The sequence below is a fragment of the Copadichromis virginalis genome, linkage group LG17 (genome assembly GCF_057382275.1).
Source record: "Copadichromis virginalis isolate Kocher_CV1m ecotype Utaka linkage group LG17, C_Virginalis_male_GT1.1, whole genome shotgun sequence".
Classification (NCBI taxonomy): Eukaryota; Metazoa; Chordata; class Actinopteri; order Cichliformes; family Cichlidae; genus Copadichromis; species Copadichromis virginalis.
The window spans coordinates 32,754,808-32,772,771 of record NC_140634.1 but is presented as its reverse complement, the minus strand read 5'-3'; the positions used below and the strand labels follow the sequence as shown (position 1 = coordinate 32,772,771).

Genomic DNA, 17,964 nt, shown 5'->3' with positions numbered 1-17,964 from the left:
CAGTTTCAGTTTCGTAAGAAAACAAAATAAAATGAAGACGTAAAAAAAAAAAAGACAAAACTTGTTTTATTCATTCTATTTACAAAATATTACATCATGTCATGCAAATAAAAAAACAAAAACAGTGTGTGACAGAAACAAAGACACCATACGTTGCCAGAACGTGTATATTAGGCAATAATGGTTAAAGTGCACAGGTAGACACTGGATCTGCTGCTTCAGATTAAATTAATTTGACAATATATGAGTCGAGTAGACGTTTCAACAGCAGGCAGCTCATGCAGCAAGTTAAAGTAGACGCGGCGTGGCATAAAGGCTTCTTTGGTGAGAGTTGCATCAGTTGGGACGTTACAGTCTCTGCAAGAAATTGGGTGGCACATTTTCCTACAAGAGCCTCTCACAACCTCTTTGCAGCAGCCTTGCCAACATCTGTGCAAAACCTTCAAATCAAAGAGGATTTTACTGCGTGTCTACTGTATGTGCAACAAAATAGAATCCCCTCTCCTCCTCCTCACCCGCTCCTCTCTGCTGGGCATGATCACACAAGGTCGAATTTTTAGATGTGCTTTAAGAAAAACTGAAATCAGCGACAAGGTTTCAGATATTCAGTGTGCATAACAAGGCATCAAAACATTCTGCCGTCCCAGAGACATGTGAATCATTCCCTTGTCTCACCTGATTATGCAGTAATATGCATGGCTAAATGAATAACTGAATCAAAGCACTTTGTAAACAGTGTTTAAAAAAGCTGCTACATAAAGGTTATTAATATTATTTTGCAAAGATTATTAGTTGCTCTAATGCTTAAAAGTCAATGTGTGCTTAAGACAAGTATTCGTGTTTCATTACGCCATCTTGACTTGAGGTACATACGTCAAAACTCAGAACTTAGTTGGCTTCAGTGAGGCAAGCTTTCAATAAAACATCGAAGCAGATTAATTATTATTAGATTAATATCTGCCTTTTGAAAGCCTCACTGATATATATCCAAAAGTCTTAATGTACAGAACAAAAAGCCAGAAAAAAAAGCATAAGAAAATGTGATAACTAGTTCAAATTGATTAATGTCATTAAATTGCACTTTTTTTCTCTCTCTCTCCTTTTTTAAAATTTTTTTTTACAGCAGTAAGGCAGACGAGTCATTTAAATCTTATCTACTGTGCGCAAGTAGATTACTTTTAGACATGCATTTAAACATCAACACAGAAAAATGATAAGACAGCCAGGTTATGGAAATTAGGATGCGTGTATTAAAACAGCAGGGGGCTAGAAAGCACCGGGAACGTATCTGTTTGATTCGAGAAGAGCCATAAAGTCCTGTTTCCTTCTGATCTGGTCCATCAACTTGATGCTCATAACAAGTAAAATAACCTGGAATAGAAAAGAAAAGAAAAGAAAAGGTAGCACAAGGAAAATATTTCAAGATGCTTTTCACCAACATATAACAATAAATATATATATATATATATATATATATATATATATATATATATATAAAAACCACATACCCAAAACACTCCGCTTCCAAACTGTATACCCATCGACAACGAGAATGCAAGCTTCAGCTCGGAAACGTAAATTGGAAGGCAAGGCTGTGAACGAAAAAGTGAAAGTACAGGTGGGTAGGGGAGCATAGTTAGTTTTGTCTTCATCTGTGCCAGATAACAAGATTATATCATAATTATATCATTATACTTTAAGTATACTGTGCAGGAAGGACACCTCCAGCAAAGTGGTGATGATTCACCGTGCAGGGGTTAAAAAACTTTGCCTGAATTTAAAAATCAGAAAGAAAGTCTACAAGAAATCAATATTTTTTTGTTTTTAAGAATTTTCTTTTTACCTCTTGATAAACATAGTGGTTCTTTGGAGCCCCGAGTGTGGCGCTGCCTCGTAGTCGAATCTGTCGAAGAGCACAAAATCTCACAGCACAATGCAACAAATTGAAGACAATTTCACCAGTTTTTGTTTTAGCTGTGCCCGGCGTTGATTGTTCCTTTCAGATTTTCTTGCTATTGCTTGCTGATCAGCACAACACACTCATGCTGATGAAGCTACACTGAAACCCAGAACTAAAAAAAACAAAAAACATAAAACGATTTAAGTTTAGAAATTCCCCAAAAACTAGGTTCGCTAAAAGATTATCTAGAAGAACCCAGAATGAGGTTAAAGTGTATGCGAACCCCTACCAAGTACCCAAAGCCTGATTTTTCTTTAGTAACTAACAAGTACTGTAACTCCTTATTTAAACACCGGGTGGCATGGTGGTGCAGTGGGTAGCGTTATTGCTTCACAGCAATCAGGCTTCTGCTTTGAGCCTCATCCTCCAAACACTAATAGTACTTCATCCCACGGTCCAAAGACATGCATACGACATGTAGGTTTATTGTGCATTAAACTGTGCATATATGCGAGTTAGATAAAGTGCTTTAACTGTATAGGATGACGTGGCGTATGAATGTATAGATAAAAATGTCACATTAATACAAAATGATTAATTATATTTATTAAAAAAGATGGAAATGCCACAGTTAGAATCAGAGTTATAGTCCTTGCCATTTTTTTTACCAAGTAAAAAAATAAAATATGCACAGCTTAATTGTTAGAAATTGTGTTGTCATTTAGGGCCAGATTAGGTAACTGCGCCAGTGAAAAACCCTTTTTTGGCATCAAAAAGCTACTGTGAGGTTTGCCAAAAAAACACTTTTGTGACATAAAGCCACAGGGCACATTAACATGATGATGCATTTGCAAAAACAATGCCCCTATGAGAATGGAAAGTCTGATGGGTGAACTATTAATGCACTCATTTGTCCACAAAGACGCAGTTACTTCGTATACAAATTAGGGCTGCCACAAACGATTATTTTGATAGTCGACTAGTCACCGATTATTTTTGCGATTAGTCGACTAATCAGATCATCATCCATTGGACGTACAGCGTACAGCTTATTGCACCAGCAGCATCTGGTCTTATATAACTATCATTAGCTTACAGCTTGAAGTTTTTGTGCTAACTAAAAATAAAGACAAGATGGTAGTTTATTAATTTTTAATTAAATTTGCAGATTCTTTCGGTGAAGTTTAATAAACTCCTTGCTTTCTAAAATATAACAGGACACCGGAGTATATTCTCCAGCGTCTCACACTTCTGATAATCAGCTGTCTGCTTGACAGTTTTAGCTGTGCAAAAAACTATAACTTTAATCTCAGCCAAACAGATTTACTCAGGAACAAATAAAATACTAAAGAAAGCCAAACAATAACATTTTTAAGTTATCTAAGTGACTTATATATATGTTTAACCTGACTAGCGAAAGACGGCGGTGGGTTTGAAAACGATTTGCCGGGAGTCCGGTGTTCTCACGGCTCTAGTTAGCCTTGCCCCCGCCTAGCTAACGAGCTAGTGGGTAACAGACGTCTCCGAAAACGTCGGAGCGCTTTTGAAAATATGTGGTGTCTTGATAAACTGAGCAGATATTTGAGGTTTACACAGCTACATTCTCGCCTGAAAATATGTTAAACGTTTATTTTGTGACCCAGAAAGAATAATAAGAGTAAAGTTAAAACTAACTAGCTGCCGCCATTGTTGACAGCTGCGCTATGAATTCTGGGACACAGCTTCTTCTTCTTCGGGGTTTAACGGCAGCTGGCATCCTTGTACATGCAGTGCTGCCATCTTCTGTTTCAGTCCGTTATTACACTCTTAAATCCTACTACTCATTCCTGCGTCCTTTGTGATCTTACAAAGCTTCAAACAATGCGTCGACTATTAAATTAGTCGTCGACGATTTTAATAGTCGACATAATCGTGACTAGTCGACTAATCGTGGCAGCCCTAATACAAATACAAGTGCAGATTCGTGGCTCCAAAACATGCGCAGCTGATGAGGAAGTGAGGACGAGCAATTTATATCCTAACATAAATGACAGTGTAAGCTCAAGCTTTACACGTGTCTCTAGATGAGAATAGACTGAAGAAAAATGGGTTGTTTTTTTTTATAACTGTGAACTTATCTTTCCTCCAAAGGACAGAGTGTAGGATTATTATTCAGTGTGCTATTGCAAACCTTTCCACCACATAAACCTGAAATCTATGACAGCTGCCCTGTGTGATGCACAGAACACCAAACATTATTTAACCATCAGATCATGAGTCGTCCCTGCATTAATTAACATTTGTTCCACATGCACAAATATGCACATTCTTCTTGTTTTTTTCTGGAGTCTGTGTGAGGCTGCACGCACTAATAGTGTAAGTCTGACACACTAGCACAGTTAAGTTAATCGCTGTATGTTGGCAGACATTTCAATATGGCTCCAATGTAGAGACTTTTTTTAAAAGAGAGAAAATACCCAAAAGCCACTCTGTGTGCGCACTACTGAGAAAAGACATCCAGAGACTTTTTAAATATAAAATACTAGCATTAATAATGAGCGGCAAAAAGAAATGGCTATAAACATTCTCTGTGAAAAGTGACAGAACATATAGTACTGCTCTCAAGGCTTTAAGTCGTCCACACATCATCGCTACACGCTCTTTCTGATAACATTTCCCCTTCTCATTCCCAACTATCACAACTCACACGCCCAAAATAACAAATGCTTTTTTCAGCATTAAATTTAATATTGCACTGCATGCTACAAAAGTTAATAAATCGAATTTGCAAGATTCATATTCTCCTTCCAAAACTTTGTGCAGTGATAGGGAAATTCCTACTAATACATATACAGTAAGGCCAACCACCAAAACATCTTTCTCTGCGTTTCAGTCAGAAAACTGACACTGCACCCCTTTGTTAAATCCTGACAACAGCTTTTTAAAGCCTAAAGAGGGTTCTTTAGGCTTCACTGTCGTGCTGTGTTAGTGAATCTGGCCCATGGACACAGTTATTTTTGCAGCTGATCTCATTAAATATGTATTTAGATTCCCTTTCAGAGTGCCGCAGGGGAGCCACAACACGCATGCGGGCAATTGGGATATTTTTTAAAGTGAGCCAACAGATTTGCAGCGTTTCAGAGTCAAATTCATGCTACAAATTACAGAAAGGTTAATGAAATCATAAACATAAATGTCTGACTTTGACAAAAAATGGTTGAAATAAATAACCCAAATGTGTACGTACTTGCATGATGTGCTGAGAGGACTAAATAGCACTTACTTTTTTACTATTAACTATATTCCTTTTACATTTGGGTTTACAGTGTAGAATACATTCAACTTTAGTTTCCATTTAGATTTTTTATTTAGGTATGCCTGAATCTTTTTCAGAAATATCTCAAATGCAGTATTCCATTAAAACTGTATGAGTTCTCCTTTGGTCTGTGGATAAACAACAACTAGTTAACCTCAATCCAAGACAACTTAAGCTATACACAGAGTCAAAGAGGAATAAATAACTACATTCATCGTATTGCTAGTTGGATATTTAAATGAAAAAACTGCTTTACTTGGACTCAAATTACACTGGCACTTGCTATGGGGAAAACCAATTGTGTCTTCAAGTTTCACCAGTGAAACTGCTAATTTAAATATGTCATTGGTTCCTCAGTTTCTAGAGGACAATGTGTGGTTACAGGACCAGAGATGAACATAATGACCACTGTTCTTATAAAAGAAAGACACTCACGCATTTTCCTGGATATTGGCAGTTACAGGATGAAGGGATGGAAGAGCCCCAGTCTTTGTAACCTTCAACGAGACCGCAGCATTCCAGCTGGAGGTGAAACACAAAGGTTCAAAACAGGTCCAGCAGTAATTATTTTTTGTATCATTTAGTAAAAAGTTGCAACAGTTCTTTAAAGTTTCATTAACACAAGGTGTAGCACTGATTTCTGACCTTTAGTTCGGTTTGGATTTGGAAACCTTCACTACAGACTTGTGTTTATTCCAAAGATACGAGTTTCAGGAAGGCTCTTGGCGTCAGAGGGAGAGTATTGTCATTAAAGCAACGGGTCTGAACATCGCTACTGTAATGGGCCTATTCTTTTGTTTAAGCATAATGCATGCAACCCAACATTTCCTTCCTGAGGTAGCCAAATTAAAAAAAACAAAACCAAACAACACTCACGAGTGGTCAGTGGTGACCAGAAAACAAGTAATAGCAGATGTTTCTGGCGTGCATGATTGACAACAAAGCACTTTCACACTAGCAAAGTGTAGCTAGCACAGCTGCACTATGCTAGCTGTATACAAAAAAGGCAAAAGTCAGCAGTTAGCAGAGGCAGGCACACTTTGGATCTTTTTAATACTCAAAAAGAGGTTAGTGTTTTTAACATAAAACATACTTTTATGTCAGAGTATCCTAGCATACTGTAGATTTAAAAGTTGCTAAAAGCTGGCTGAAACAAACAGGGCAAAAATAAGTCATGACCTTTATCATAATGTTACATTATAGTTTCTATTTACAGTTCCATAACTAGCAACACTTATCAGCCAAATTGGAATGAAATACAACAAAAAGTCTACCAGGGTGAACCACGCCTCTTGCTCTATGGTAGCTGGAATAGGCTGCACACCGCTCGCTGATATAAGGATAAGTGTAAGAAAATGGATAAATGGCCAATCAAATTTTATTTTAGATTACAGCGGAATATACTGGGTTTGGGAGCTAGCAGGGAGCCTGAACTTCAGTTTCTTCAGTTTGTTTCTAAAGGGAATAAGCAAGTATATAATGGTCTGTGTTACCACAGAGAACCAAGGTTGTATCGCCAAGGTGTTTGAGATGTTTGTACTGGAGAACTTAAACACATAGTATTAAAAACTTGGCCCTAACATGGGGGAAATAGTTATTTGATTCCCTGCTGAAATGATAGGTTTGCTCACTTACAAAGAAATAAACTGTTTAATATACAGTTTCGTTTTATTGGCGACAGACCAGAAAGCCAGAAAAAACACATTGCATAAAAGTTTTTAAGTGATTTGCATGTAAATGAGTGAAATAAGTATTTGATCGCCTCTAACCCAGCCAGAATTCTGGTTCGCACAGACTTGCTGTTTCACAATCAATCAATCGATTGCAGATACTCCTGATCTCAAAGTTATGTGTGTAAATCCCAGCTGTCCACAGAATCCATTTCTTGCATTCCAACCTCTCCACTACCGTGGGAAACACCAAAGAGCTTGCAAAGGATGTCAGAGACAAGATTGTAGACCTGCACAGACTCAACGAACACCTTCCCAAAGTTAGGCACAGAGTTGGTGAACATTATGCTTTGTGGGTGTTTTTCTGCTAAGGGTACAGGATGGCTTCACCGCGCTGAGGGGTCAACAGATGGGGCAGTGTACCGTTGAATGTACGTCTTCCGTTAGACAGACAGAACACAGTAGATGCATCATGGATGGATCTTCCAGCATGACAATGACCCAAAACATGCTAAGACGAATCAAAGGAGTGCATAAAGAAGAAGCTCATTAATGCCTACCCAGTTTCCAAATCTCAGTCCTATAGAAAAAATGTCAAAGGAGCTGAAGGAGCAGAAGCTTCTCTTTACAGTTTCTGTAAAGAGAAGTGGGTCAAACCCCCTCCTTAGATGTGTGCAAACCTGGTGACCAACTACAAGAAACATCTTATTACTGAGCTTGCCAACAACGGCTTCACCACCAAGTCAATGACATGCAAATCAAGTTATCACTTTTATGTAAAATGAAACTATCATCAAAATCAGTTCAATTCGATTTTATTTATATAGTGCCAACAACAACAACAACAGTTGCCTCAAGGTACTAATTAGAAGGCTGTCCATTTGTATGGACAAACTTACAAATTCAGCAGGGGATCAAATAATCATTTCCCCCACTGTATAAGTAACTTCTGCTTACTTCTTGCTGAATATGATACAGCCATGTCTTGTTGGCTTGGCTTGTTGTAGTGAGTGGCATCATGGACAGCAGCTTGGACTCTTCATTGACCACACGTTTCTGAGGAGAAAGAAATCAACATTAAAATCTTCTCTTAGCATATTAAGACCACAGCAAAAGCTTTTTTTTAGCAGCTTTAGGTGACATTTTACTGCAGGGCCTTCACGTAATGTCATACCTCATAAATATCTTGGTAACTTAGTGCTGCTTTAACAATTATTGTTTGACTGGCTGCTGCCATCCCAGCTGCATACTGCACACAAACAAAATCAGTGAAAGTTTTAGTGACAAAGAAATCAAATGAACGAAATCGAAAACAAGAATAATGAATGAGTCGAGCTTTGTTATTTGACATAGATTTGACCCACATGCGCAGCAGCAACACAAACACACTTTTACCAGAATAAAACACCATCTCTTTTCTTTGAAGGCTCCGAACACGCCGAGCACCGAGAGCAGCAGGCAGCCAATCTCTATCACGTACAACATCACTACGGAAACAGTAGACACCATCTGAAGAGGAAAAACCACAATGGTGTTAAAATGATACACCGACTGGACTTGTCAGTTTTGATGAATAAGCCTTGAATCAAACATTTGTGAAAGATTTCACCCGACCTGAATTTCGCTTACACTTAACATTCACTTTTAAGGTTTGTTTGAGGCTAACAGTCATGCTTGCATTCAGAAGATGTGCACTGAGCATGATGATTATTCACTGTCTTCCTCAAGGACACTGATGAGACCCCTAGTATAAATCCCCAGTTGTCTCCACTGAAGCCTGACAAGCATTATTGCCACCTTCAATAAATGCACACATCTGAAACTATTTTTTCCAAACCCCAAAACCATGAGAAGTCGGTCTTACTTTTCCAGTTTGTAAGATATCTCGATGATAAGCCACTGTCATTGTCAGCAAGAAGAAGCACAGCGCCTTTGGAGAGGAAGAACGCAAACATGTGTTAAGTGTGCAAACAGCTTTGAGTTAAGAGGATGTCACAATGAAATAAATATTTGAGGTTAATGATAGGTCTGCTTGTTTTGCAGCTCGGGGAATGTGGAACTGCAAAGATTCTCAGTTTAGGGCTTAAATCATGGGTGTCACTTCTTAAAGGAGCAGCAGCTCCTTTGAGTGCAGATGGAAGGCAGAAGTACTGAACAGCAAGGTAACAGCACAGCAAAACAGAAGGCCTTTACATGTGACTCAGCTGGGAAAACACAGAACACTGTAAACATTACCAATGTGAGAATACTGCATATGTGATTTGAAGGGAAGATGCTGGGGTGAAGATGGACGGAAAAGGATGGGTGTCCTTATATTAAGGCAGAAATTCATCACAATGGCAATTTCACCCCCATTTCTGATGACTTCTTAGTGTATAACCTTAAAAACACATTGGAAGAACCATACAGCAAACACTGCAGTACACTACACGCGATACGCGTGGTATACAGACAAAACAGCATTGTTTGGTTTAGATTAATTGATCTGAGTGGGAACACGACAACAAATGAACTACTTAACCTTATAAAAAGATATCAAACAGGCCCCTGGGCTTTAAATGCATTGATTTAAAATTCCTACCATATGGACTGAATTTGCAAAAATAAACGGCCTTTTCAAGCTCGTTTTATCCGCCACCACGACCACCGCGCTCCGCTGCATTCTGCTGCTGCTCCCCCGGGCTTTAAAACGCCCTTTTACATGGAGAAAACGTTACGGATGTAGACCTGGGACCGTAGCAGTCAGGGCATCTGTCTGCTGTATCCGCACAGGACGTCACTGTGATGTGCTGGATGAGGAGTCTGTGCCGCTTTCAGGTGCATTCGGAAATATTGCAATCCGGGAGTAATGCTTAGCTTAACCGCGGTTAAAGGCAGTGGCTCTTGCCACATGGCCACAGCTAGCATCGAGGAAGCGCTCGTATCCTCTGAACAAAACTCAGTAAGACAGGCTAATTTATTCGAGCCGCCAAATGTTAATCTGTGCATGTCTAACTACAATGTGCCAGGTTTGCTGAATCCATACAAGCATACAAATGTATATATTTGTATGCCTATTTTACATTATATATAATGTAAAACAAAAATGCTGTATTTCACCTAAAAAAATGACAAAACGAAAGTACACCCTCTATCACTTCTAAGGTTTTATGTGTTAGGATACAATTCAAAGTTATGTGGTCCTTAAATGGTCATTTTTTGTGGTCTTTAATTATGAAAATACAGTCTGAGATGAACTGTGACACATGGCATTACACCATGTCATTATTTATTGAACAAAAATGAAAGTAAATTGCAGATGCAGTTTTTGAAAGTACACATTTTGAGTACGCCTGTGGGCTTATTTTGCAGCCACAGAACTCCTCTGTGCATCTCAGTGTTCTACAGTCAGATGTGAGGACATCCATCTGATGGCTAAAGCTTGGCTGAAAAGGGGTCATGCGTCATGACCATGAGGTGATAGATCTTTTAGAGCGGTGGCCCCCAGGTTGTGGAACGCTCTCCCTCCATCATTACGTTGCCTTGATTGTATTTATTCTTTTAAAAAGCAGCTTAAGACTCATTTATTTAGATTTTAATTAGATTTGTGCTGTATGTTTGTTTATTAATGTATTTTATGTATTCCTGTTTTATATTACTGCGAAGCACTTTGTGGTTTTTATCCTGTGAAAAGTGCTATATAAATAAATTGATTTGATTTGATTTGATGATTCCAAGCACAGCATCAAATCTACAACAGAATGGCTGAAAAGGGTGCTGCAATGTCCCAGTCGAAGTCAAAACTTCTACCTCAACCTCTCTTAAGGCAAGACCTTAAGAGAGCTGTGCATAAATTAGCGAACTGAAACTTATACAGTAAAAAGAATTGGGACAAAGGCTGACGATGTCACAGTAATAGCTACTAAAGTTGGTGCTTCAAGCTACTGAATAATTGAATTTTCTCCGTTTTTCACACATTTCTTTGATTTTTGTGTAGTTTTTCCTAAAAATGTTTTAGAAACTAGTAAGGCCGAAATTTTTACTATGTTCTAATATGCAAAATTTTAAAAGTGACTTAAAAGAGTGCACTTTCTCTTTCCCATCAGAATAGAATAGAATAGAATAGAATAGAATTCAACTTTATTGTCATTGCACATGCACAGGTACAGGGCAACGAAATGCAGTTTGCATCCATCCAGAAGTGCTTTAGTGATATAGATATATTACAATATATATTAGCAATAATATAGATATGTAAGTATATTACAGAAATGGGTCTATTATGTTATAATGTACACAGTATGAGGTATGTTGTGAATATTCTATAACTATAAGTATGTACAGGCTGTAGTGAGTACAAGCTATGTACAGGCTATGAACAGGATATAAATATGAAAAACCTATGCACCTAAAATGTAAATAGCTTTGAGTTCAAGTATAATACTTAAAGAAATATGCTTAGTTTCAATAATGTAATATTCTCTGATTTTCAGCAGACATATTGTGTGTGTAGGTGGTCAACAGACTCCATTTCCCAGGATCCAACAATGATGCTGGGCTGGGTTACTTGCGAAAAGCAGGTAGAGCAGGTTTCTATTGTTACGACAGGTGCTCTAAACAGCGAAAAAGAAAACAGGAAGAACTGGTGAGGGAAGAAAATAAAAGGGAGGGAGAGAGTCAGGTGGAGGAAAGTGACACGTGTGTGAAAGAGCAGCAGGTGGATTAGACAACCTGGATTACGGACACACATCTTTAAAAATTCTTATTTTGAGGAAGCTCTCCTTTGCTGCGACAGCCAGAACCTGTGCAAAGGGGCAACAGGCCGTGTGCTGTTTTTTGCTGGGGGCTAAAAAGTGGGTCAACAACTGAGAAGTTGCTGAAAAGAAAAGCAGAACTCAGACGGTTTTGTTTGAAAGAACACAAGAGGGGCAGACTGAACTAAAAACAGAAGACATGCAGACTTATTAGGAAATTTTTTTGAATGACTGGATGGATTGTCTGAAGCTTTTTTAACCTTTGAACTGCTCTCTATCTTGACAAACCTTCCACCAGCCTTAAACTGGTTTTGCAGGCCATATTTACCTAAACCTACTCTGCTGATGGAAATCTAGCCTGCTTACCAACTGTAGATTTTGTTAGAAGAAGAAGGAGCCAGGGCATTTTTTCAGTTGTTCCCTGTTGAAACTTTGAACACACCACAAGTTTGATATCCATATTCCTTCTTGTGACTGAGTCTTGATTCAAATTCAAAGATAACCCAGCGTCTCTTACCCTCAAAGAAAACCCATTCCTAGCGATCTACATTACTGGAGGGATCATTTCCTTCCATTTATTCCCAGGAAAAGACACACATTCCACTGTGACTTCATCATGGAGATGCCAGCACCTGAACATGATGATACTTTTGACTTCCTGTTTAAGTTAATCCTTATTGGAGACTCAAACGTGGGGAAGACCTGCGTGATTCAGAATTTCAAGTCTGGGATTTTCTCAGAGAAACAGCAGAACACCATCGGAGTAGATTTCACTGTACGGACACTGAACATTGAGGGGAAGAAGGTGAAGGTGAGTTCCCCGTAATGTGCGTGTCTGTGCGTGTGTGTGTGAAAGGCAGTTGGTAGCGTTTGTGGGAGAGAGTTTGGGTTTTTCTGAGGCTTGAGTTAGGCTAAAAAAAAAAATCCAAGTTAAGTTTCTGGCTTACTAGTTAATGTACTAGTTAATACATCTATTTTAAGTCACTTTAGCCGGTCCATATGCTGTTGATTAGATTAAATATATCATTTAGGACAGGTCTGCTCATGTCATGAGGAGTGAGGAACCTGGATGAATGGAACAATAGTTCTTTTAAATGTGCAGATGTGATGAACTTCTCTCATTTTCTCAGTAAATGATATAACAATGGGGAGTCGTTCGGTTACAGTGCGAGTTACTGTATGCTGAGTTGTAAACGGGTCACGCCAGCCACTCACACGAAGGACCTGTAGTTCAGGTTTCTCTGCTTGACCTTTTGTATGAGTAAAAATAAACCTCTCTGTGCTGTCATTACACACAAAAAAAGGAACTAATTGTTTGGGTGGATCATGATTGCTGTGATATACTTCTGGTCTGAATGCCTACTTGGATAAATACATCTAGCTCCTTATTCATACAGTTAAGTCGTGGCTTGTGTATAATACATGTTCATTCACTATCTGCACTGATCAGTAAACACAGACATGGTAGTGTGGCTTTTTAATGCCTCCTTTTTGTTCCCCTAATTTCTAACTTCATCAATCACAGGGGAAGAAACAGTATGTCATTCAAGACAAACACACAAATACAGTAACTGCAGTGTTTGGTGGGCAAACAGATGGTTGCATGATATAAATTCATGGCATGCATTCTCTCCTTAACTAATAGATCATCTTTTTAAAGCTAGGGGAAATATTACAACTATCCGTGCGTTAGTATAGCAATGATGTGAACTATTTCTAAAAAAAAAAAAAAGCACGCAAAGGGAAGTAGTCCAACTTCAAATGGCGAGTTTTAACTGTGGATGTTTAAAGATTCTGTGTTAACTGGTATCATTTCAGCTGCATTGAATCTTCTGAAAACTTTCTATTTTTCACTTTAGCCTGTCTGTTTTTAAGCATCGGCAAATCACAGTGTAGGATCATCTTAAAGATTCAATCAATTCATGGTAAAATGGTAAATGGCCTGTATTTTTATAGCGCTTTACTAGTCCCTAAGGACCCCAAAGCGCTTTACATATCCAGTCATCCACCCATTCACACACACATTCACACACTGGTGATGTAATTCATAAGTAGTCTTACAACACCATCTAATTTTGCAAGCCTGAGACCTCATAATTCAGACTATTGGTATTAAAAATATCTGGATATCTTGGTGATCAGAAGTTATATCACAGTCGTATGGACCAATAGGAACTTAAAATTAATTTCTTATAAATTATTTTGTTGGGTTCTTCTGTTATTGAAATGATAGACTTTTCGTATGATGTTCATTAAGGCAGAAAAGCAGGTATTTGAAAGCCCCTACAAAGAGTTACTTAGTCACAAAACGAGGCCGTTCACATCGACATAAAAGAGTCATTAGCCTGTTTTAAAGGCATTGCAGATTTATATTGATCAGCATCATATGCATGTAGAAGTCTATGCTCAAAAAAGATCTGAGCATATGTCTATAATCTGCATTAGGTGTAACCATCACATAGCATTAAAACAAATGGGGTGGGGTTGGTGAGTCTTGTTTGTTACTATGACAGTTGTTACCACACTAACAAGGTCTGTCTGGTCCTCGGGGACTGTTATTCAGGGGAAGACTAATGAGTGCTCAACTGTGTGAGCATTTATGTGTGTAGGTGGGTGGTCCAGATAGCACTCGTGTTGCGGGGCACTCCATATCACATTTTGAAAGATTAACATCTGTATCCACTGAGCTGCCTTGCACTAGGTGGAAATTTTCATGTTCCAAAATCCTGATATCTTTATTTGGAGTAAGTACTTCACTGATACAGAGCACTGAGAACAAAAACCTTAATCCAGAAATGATTGTCTCGATATAGTAATAATACTCTTTACTTTACTATGATACCATCCTCCTGTAATTTCTTAAATATGATTTATTGTTGCAGATGCAAGTATGGGACACAGCAGGTCAGGAAAGATTTCGTACGATCACCCAGAGCTACTACCGCAGCGCTCACGGCGCGGTGATTGCCTATGACATCACACGGCGTTCAACTTTTGACTCGGTGAAGCACTGGATAGAAGAGGTGGAGCTATATGGAGCAGCCAATGTGGTTCTCGTACTCATAGGTGAGTGCTGATAGGACTGATAACGACTGAAAGCATTAAGGAAATGAAGATTTCTTGGTATGCTGTTAGCCCTAAAGAATACTGGGAATTTGATTACAATAGCCTTTAAATGAGAAAAAGCCTCTTCTCCTGGCAGTTTTTACACAGATTACTGTGAAAACGTTCTCCTGTGATGTGGCTAAGGAGTTCGAAAGGCTTGTTCACACAGATGTTCAGTGGTTGAATCATGAATGTCTTTCCCAATTCCCCCCCAAAACTGGTGTGATGCATCAGTCATTGTGTAAATAAGTGAATGCTGCTTGGTGAGTAGGATGCTTTGACTGAAGAAATGCACTTTTGTTTTTAAGTGAAAATGATACCAAGCTCAACTAAATAAAGAAATATTGTAGTTAGCATGGCCTGCTTATGCAAAATATACAATTGTATCATTTTCAACTGTTCCTGCGATCTGCAAGCCACTTTGCAACCCAGCCACCTCTGTTTTTGTTCTTTCTAACTTAATGCCCTATCTTTAGTCAATTAAGCTTGATTTGTGTCTTGGGAGTCTTGCTGCTGCTTACTACATTTTAAAATTAACATGTGTTACTGCTCACAGTACTGTATGGACACGAGTAGAGTTTGACTTTATTATGTAAATTAGGTGCAAGGTAATATTAACAGAACCTGTGTCACTGTGTGTACATCACTTAGCTTCTTTATTCTCTCCATTTAGGTAATAAATGTGACCTGGAGCAGGAACGGGAGGTTCAGTTTCAAGAAGCCTGCAATCTGGCAAAACAAAAAGGCATTTTGGCTGCACTAGAAACATCTGCAAAGGTAATACACGCATATAATAAATAGATGGGACCATTTAATGCTGATGATACTTGTTATATAGAGCTTTTTTTATATTTTTCTAGGATAGTCAGCATGTGGACGAAGCCTTCATGCTGATGGCCAGAGAGCTGCTGTCTCGTAACGGCCTTAACGTGCAGCCTGAAGACTCCGAGAGCAAGGACACGCCTCGAGTTCTGCTGCGAGCCAACTCTCGGCCAATCAATGGCACCATAAGTGCCAACACACACACACCAGAAAAAAAATCGTGTTGCTGATACAAATGCAGACAGGACAAGAAAAGGGACCGACGTTGGATGTTGGCAGCAAGAGAAAGATGGAGCTGAAGAACTGAAGGAGATACATCACTGTGGGAATAAGGGCGAGCACAGGCTCAAGAACATTCAACAATATATGCATCGAGGGGATTCAGGCAATTATCAGAAAATAATTGCCTTAAAAAAACAAGCAAGAAAACAACCAGTGTACTTTTTTTGTGACTTACCTGACCTGAAAAATAGTTGACCAGTCTTTTCATTTAGAGAATAACAGAGTGGTGATGGGAGTAATCAGTGTTGTGGGAAAGTTCCAGTAAACGTTTCTCATTCATGTCAAGCATTACTTGGACTGCTTTTGTCTCCCATTTAATACCATTTTATTTCCACAAGATGTCATGAGGCTACTTAAAATGAATCCAGCAATTCATTTATAAACTGAAGAGCTATTATGGCTGTTTTTACAAGTTACAATCACACCTACTGGGAACAAATGTGCAATCAGTTAAACACAAAAAAGTCCCAATTTTCTTTCTTACTTTCTTTTTTTTTTTGTTGAAGTTTTTTCTTTGTGCCTTTATAGAGCTTTTGAAAAGCCAGTGAAAGACAATTAGATGTTGTTACTAAATGCTTTCAGAGGACTGAGTATTTCACCCAAGTGACCTCTTGTGTTGTCTCTGTAATGAGCTGTGATCCTCTGCTGCTGCAGTGTGTTTGAAAAAGTCCAGAGGGGGGTCTGCTATGAGCCAAATCACTGTGAATAATGTCATTTTTAAGCCCTTGTTTTTTTCTAAGATACAAAAGATACACGGATAATGATATCTTACATGCTTAAAAATGTCTGTGAGAGGTTGCACTTTGTTGTGCTTTAATGCTTGTGAACAAAATGAAACTGCCTTTAATGCACCATGGTCTGCACTTGTGAAATTTTCTGAAGGTTGGGGTTTTTTTTCCAACATATGTCCTTATTTTTAGTGTGTTAATGAGGGGGATCCTGAGACTAAGAAGGCCACATTCACCAGAAATTAATATAGTTCACAGTTCATACAGTAATTCATACTTGCTTTTAAGTTCCCAGCCGATTATAGGGGAACTTTCCTGAGAAGGGCTGGGCTGATGAGTACTGAATGGGTGCCTTCCTTATGAGTTAACACAAGATGGCACTGTGCTGTTACACATTGTGCATGAGGTAGGCTGATTGTTTATTGACTTAAAGACTAAGGTTATTTGGAACATCTGTCAGGGCACTAAAAACAATTAACCAAGTTTATATGAAAACCAGGAGGCAGGAAAAAGTCTCATTAGCCTAAAGGCAGAACCACGCCAAGACTACTTCCTCTAAACATAGCTGACAGGGTCAAAACCAGGATGCAAAGTTGGCAGACCTCACTGAAACACCAGCCTTGAAGCAATGTAACAAATGCTATGCTGATCATCAGTGTTTGTTGTTTTGGTTATCCAGTGCTTAAAAAGACCATCCAGGTGTAGCCTGGTCCCTTATCAGTAACATTGTGCTGCATCTGACAAGCAACAAATTATAAATACATGTGAGTTTTGTATTTTTTTTCTCCTTGATCCAGTCTGTGAGTTATTCTTTAAGAATGAATTATTGCTTGGATTATCATTTCTTTGCACGCAGTCTGGTTTAAAAGCAGTTAGATTGCCATCATCGGTGCTCACTTCCTTTCCTTTTAGTCAGTTTTGTCTGATTAGTTAGCTTAATCTTTGTCATCTGTAATGTAAAGGACTGTTATGTCATTATGGTTTAACTGACTCTGCTGTTTGTTCCAGACTCCTTTTTATGTTATACACAGTACTGCGCAAAAGTCTTGAGCCACTCATCAATTCCTTATATTTTGTCTCAAAGGAACCAGACTTTTAAAAGCCATATTTTAAAGTGGTACTTTTTCACTCATTTTCAATCCAGTCCTTGTTTCTCACCAGAAAAGTGTTTGTTTGTTTTTTATGTCAAACTATTTAACACAGACCTATGAATCATTCAAGCTTAAAAAGGCATCTAGGTTTAAGGGCAAACCAGTGTTGTGTCTATGTGCAACAGACAACTTAGCAAAGAACAACTTTTTAAATTATATATCTTTACTTCATTTTGTTACTAGCTGGCTTTATCACAAACACATTTGTTCCCATTTCTTTGGGTGAATCCAGGAAAAAAAAAATCCAACAATAACACAGATCAACAGTCATAAAATTG

The 17,964-nt window shown here is 38.4% G+C and overlaps 2 protein-coding genes across 3 annotated transcripts; one reads left to right on the top strand and one right to left on the bottom strand.

Moving 5' to 3' along the window:
- Nucleotides 1–48: 48 nt before the first annotated feature.
- LOC146689749 (tetraspanin-8-like) lies at nt 49–9,723 on the bottom strand. Of its 2 annotated transcripts, none has more exons than XM_085437786.1 (9): nt 9,447–9,723; nt 8,730–8,795; nt 8,255–8,374; nt 8,040–8,114; nt 7,823–7,921; nt 5,631–5,717; nt 1,844–1,903; nt 1,509–1,592; nt 49–1,371 (listed from the first exon to the last, which is right to left on the bottom strand). In XM_085437786.1, exons 1-9 carry the CDS (start codon nt 9,525–9,527, stop codon nt 1,267–1,269), a joined length of 777 nt encoding a protein of 258 aa, XP_085293912.1. In that variant the 5' UTR covers nt 9,528–9,723; the 3' UTR covers nt 49–1,266. The 2 variants fall into 2 exon arrangements, with proteins under 2 accessions (XP_085293912.1, XP_085293913.1); XM_085437787.1 differs by having other exon boundaries at nt 8,261–8,374; nt 9,447–9,720.
- A 1,506-nt stretch (nt 9,724–11,229) lies between these two features.
- Nucleotides 11,230–17,327, top strand: LOC146689748 (ras-related protein Rab-19-like). Its single transcript, XM_085436394.1, has 4 exons — nt 11,230–12,409; nt 14,481–14,664; nt 15,377–15,480; nt 15,564–17,327. Exons 1-4 carry the CDS (start codon nt 12,215–12,217, stop codon nt 15,753–15,755), a joined length of 675 nt encoding a protein of 224 aa, XP_085292520.1. The 5' UTR covers nt 11,230–12,214; the 3' UTR covers nt 15,756–17,327.
- The last annotated feature ends 637 nt before the right edge of the window (nt 17,328–17,964 follow it).